This window comes from Solea senegalensis, linkage group LG10 (assembly GCF_019176455.1).
Source record: "Solea senegalensis isolate Sse05_10M linkage group LG10, IFAPA_SoseM_1, whole genome shotgun sequence".
Classification (NCBI taxonomy): domain Eukaryota; kingdom Metazoa; phylum Chordata; class Actinopteri; order Pleuronectiformes; family Soleidae; genus Solea; species Solea senegalensis.
In genome coordinates this window covers 13,078,899-13,083,153 of record NC_058030.1, presented here as the reverse complement: position 1 = coordinate 13,083,153, position 4,255 = coordinate 13,078,899, and the positions used below count along the sequence as shown (strand labels likewise).

The window sequence follows — 4,255 nt, the reverse complement described above, 5'->3', positions numbered from 1 at the left end:
AACTGTAAAGTCCGCTGAAGAAGTATTAGCGCATACCTTCACACACTGAGTGCCATCGCAGTTCAATTCCGGTTGTCGAGCCTTTTCACCCCATTTTCTGTCTTCAAATGGAAATGATTTCCATTGGCCCAAGGTGTCCATGTAAATAGGTGTAAATGAAACCAGATTATGCCTTCCTCCTCCCCCACACACACACACACACGCCGCCTCCTCCTCCCATGGCAATTGTCATGTGATAGCAAAGAGGTGGCACATTAATGGAGCGCCCCTACAGGGGTCTTTTCTGCTCATGTCACTACATAAAACTATCAGATGGTTAGAGGAAGGCCATGGAGGCATCCACTTAGCTCGTCGTATCAGGGAAGCCAAATGAAGTCTATTCAACTCTGCTTTAGCTTTAGTTGACTTACTTTGCAAGAGAAGACTTACAGCAGCCGTCACTCCATAAATGTGCACCATCCGCCCGCGTGCACACAGCAGAGGCGCGCAACCTGGCTGCTTTACGCACAGCGCAGCTCCAGCAGCGAAACTTTCTCCAGCGGCTGTTTTCATGAAGAGCTGCAAGCTTTCGTCAAGGAATTAAAAAAAAAAAAGAGTGGAGACTATACTTTTGTTTTTTGCATTTGCATTTGCTTCACTTGACACAAATATCGAGGATGCCTCGTCCGGGGAGAAACACGTACAGCGACCAGAAACCACCTTACTCCTATATCTCGCTCACCGCCATGGCGATCCAGAGCTGCCCGGAGAAAATGCTGCCACTCAGTGAAATTTACAAGTTCATCATGGATAGATTCCCTTACTACAGAGAAAACACGCAGCGGTGGCAGAACTCTCTGCGACACAACCTCTCCTTCAACGACTGCTTCATCAAAATCCCGCGGCGCCCAGACCAGCCAGGTAAGGGAAGTTTCTGGGCGCTGCACCCAAGCTGCGGGGACATGTTCGAGAATGGAAGTTTCTTGAGACGCCGCAAAAGGTTCAAAGTGCTCCTCGCCGACCCTTTGGCCCCCAGTAAGCAGTCGGACGCTGCTCACTATCTCCAGCAGCAAGCCAAACTGAGACTGAGCGCGCTGGCAGCCACTGGCACACACCTGCCCCAGATGTCAACGTACAACCTCGGAGTGTCGCAGACGTCAACTTTTAAACACCCGTTTGCCATCGAGAACATCATCGCTAGAGAGTACAAGGTCCCGGGAAGCCTGGCCTTCTCCACCATGCAGTCCATGTCTGCCGGCTACCCGCTCCACAACCAGCTGACCACAGCCTGGCCACACATGTACAACACCAGCGTGATTGACACGGCGGCGCCGATCTCCATGAGCAGCGACTACAGCGCGTACGGCGTGCCCATCAAGTCGCTGTGTCACGGGGGACAATCCCTACCGGCGATCCCCGTGCCAATCAAACCCACGCCGACCTCCATGTCCGGTTTCTCGGCGCTACCTCCGCACATCCCCGCGTTCCTCTCAAACTCTCCACAGTCCCTGAGCCCGACGTCCCCACAGACCGCGACGAGCCAAAGCAGCCCCGCGACCCCAAGCGAGACTCTGACGAGCCCGTCCACGCTGCAGTCTGTGGCCGTGCACTGACCGCGTCCACCGAACTTTCACCCTTTTACCAAAACCCAAAGTTTATATTTTCCGTCGTCGGGAAAACTATCAAGGCGAGTTGCAGTTGCATATTGATTTGTGTGTGTGTGTGTGTGTGTTATGTGTTGAATGTGCGCTTTAACTGGTGTCATATGGAGTCCACGCAGCACAGAATCACACTGCGAAGTATTTGCTCTTGATAATATAAATTATTTGATTGTTCTATTTTTTCGGTTTATTGTGAAATGTGCGTGTTGGAAGTGGAGTCACTGCAGGGATTCAGGGGGACATTCCCGCGGCAGGTTTTTAAACTTGAGCGAAACTTTTGCACCGTGTCTGTGTGACCACTGTAATGTCAATGAAACTGCGAGGCGATGGCTTCTGTGTTTTAGTTTGCTTTTTTAATACCGGAATGATGGATACGGGAAAACCAAATAGAAGTAGGATTTAGATTTGTTCTTACGAGCTCTGTGAAAAACAACAACAACAAAAAAAAGAAGAATAAAAAGACAAAGTAAAAGCAAATCTTTTCAAAATTGAAAAACAAAGTGTTGTGAGATGTCCTCAAAATGCAAGATGTGAATATTGCAAATAACCGATTTCTAAAATGTTGTAAGATGCACTTTTTAGTTTTATGTTTTAGATATCTATTTTCCAGAATATGTTCTGTGAAGCATTTAATTTAAAAAAAACAAACAAACAAACTGTGGTGACCATGTGTATCAGATGCTCTGTACATTTGTACTTTTTCTATAGGTAAAGCATGCGAATTCATCCTGAAAATCTGTGTCGTTACTGATGGTGTTGCTGTTTTTCGTTGTTGTTGTTGTTATTGTCGTTGTTTGTTTATTTTCTTTTGCAAGCATGCGTGCTTCCGAAAAGTGTGCAAACAGTGAATTGAAAAAAACCCAACAACTGGTCATCGAAATATTTTCTCATTAAAAATTAATTAAACAATCCAAACGGCTTCTGAACATTTCCTCTAAATTAATGTCATGAATTGTTGTTATTATTATTCTGCAAAGAGAATGTCTAAAATCTACCAATTGCATGTGTTGTTATAGACACACAAAAACAATTATTATACAAATATAGTTGTAATAATAACGTTATTATTTTTATTGTTGTTATAATATCTTTTTTTTCCCCCAGCTAAAGTTGTGTGCTAAACACAGAGTGTGAGAGCAGCAGCAGCAGCAGCAGCGTCAGTGAGGGAGAAATGAATCGTGCAGTCGATTAGGATGCACGGAGCTGCGATGCCATGGTCACAGCGCAGACAACCGGCCTCATTCATCAAACTGGGGCTCAACACAATTAAGCCCAACAATAAACATTTGCAAAAGCCGCGTCCGAATAAATACGGTGAGCACATTTCAAACGTCACACAGGCCGTTAAAATTGGTGTCATGTTCATTTGCATTTATTTATTTATTTATTCATTTTTCGTTCACTTGAGCATGATTGCCACAGATATCATTCTTACTTTTACTTGTCCGGGGAGAAGTTGATTTAAGTGTTTGTTTTCAGAGTCTAAAATAATAATACTAATAAACAAACCTGCTCCTCTATAGAAAGCAACAGCCTATTTTAGGGCATTAAACAAATACATTAGAATTCCGTCACTTTATGCAATCGACTAGATCAAATAAAAGGGTCTCGGGCCACTTCATTCAGCCTCATTCACTTGAATTGAAAGTGCAAAGAATGGCAAACTTAGACTGGGCCACCAATGTAGATTTAGCCTTTTTTTTCAGCGAGACAAAAAAGACGGCTTTTTTTCACAAACACATTGCTGACTGGGAACTAGGAAACGAGCTGGGAGACCCTTTTGGAATTTAAATCCACCCCTCCCCCATGGACTGTTTGTACAACAGTGTTAGTTTTATTTTCCTCCCAATTTAGTGCATTTGTGTGTGTGTGCAACATTAATTCAGAGCCTGGATGATTAATTTGATTGAGACTGCAACACCAGATTACAAGCTTTAATTTTGAATCAGACTTTCTCCACCCCCACTGACAAATTAAAATCACATTGACAAACTTTTTTTTAAATTAAAAAAAAAAACAAAAAAAAAAACTGACCACAATAATACATTAAATAGACCCACTGGACTACATTTATACTAGTACATTTATATATTTATTTTAGCTTTGTATTGCATGGTTAAAAGTAAATGGTCTATGTCATTTACAGATCAATGTTACATGAAACATTTGTGAATAGGAAGTCAAACCTACATTTGTAAAACGTTTTTGATGCAGGATGTGCTGCTCTGAAACATGCAAATGATCAGACTGCATCATTTAAAAGTATCATCCTGTCATCTGATCATTCTGTTTTAAGACAGAGAGCATGGTGCTGAATTGCTGCAAATGTCCAGTCAATAAACGGAACAATCAGGACTCGGTTTGGATTAAACTTGCAAACATATAAAAAAAATATTTTTAAAAAATTAAGAATGAGGGAATTAATTGACTCGTTCAGAAAAGTGACAATTATGTCATTAAACATAATGTTACAGGTAGGAAAAAAAAACTGAAGATGTATGAAAAGTCATTGCTGACAAATTGATTTTTAAAGGTTTTTGGAAAACTTATTTTTCCACACTAAAACAATAAATGTTCTGATTGCACAACATGTTTTCTTCTGCAACATGACCCCC

At 42.2% G+C, this 4,255-nt stretch overlaps 1 protein-coding gene across 1 annotated transcript; it reads left to right on the top strand.

Annotated features, from left to right (window-relative positions):
* Nucleotides 1-245: 245 nt before the first annotated feature.
* On the top strand, nucleotides 246-2,509 carry foxb1a (forkhead box B1a). The gene has a single exon (XM_044036494.1). It carries the CDS (start codon nucleotides 657-659, stop codon nucleotides 1,590-1,592), a length of 936 nt encoding a protein of 311 aa, XP_043892429.1. The 5' UTR covers nucleotides 246-656; the 3' UTR covers nucleotides 1,593-2,509.
* The last annotated feature ends 1,746 nt before the right edge of the window (nucleotides 2,510-4,255 follow it).

Coding starts and splice junctions, on each gene's coding strand:
- foxb1a (XM_044036494.1), top strand. CDS start 657: ATGCCTCGTCCGGGGAGAAACACGTACAGCGACCAGAAACCACCTTAC.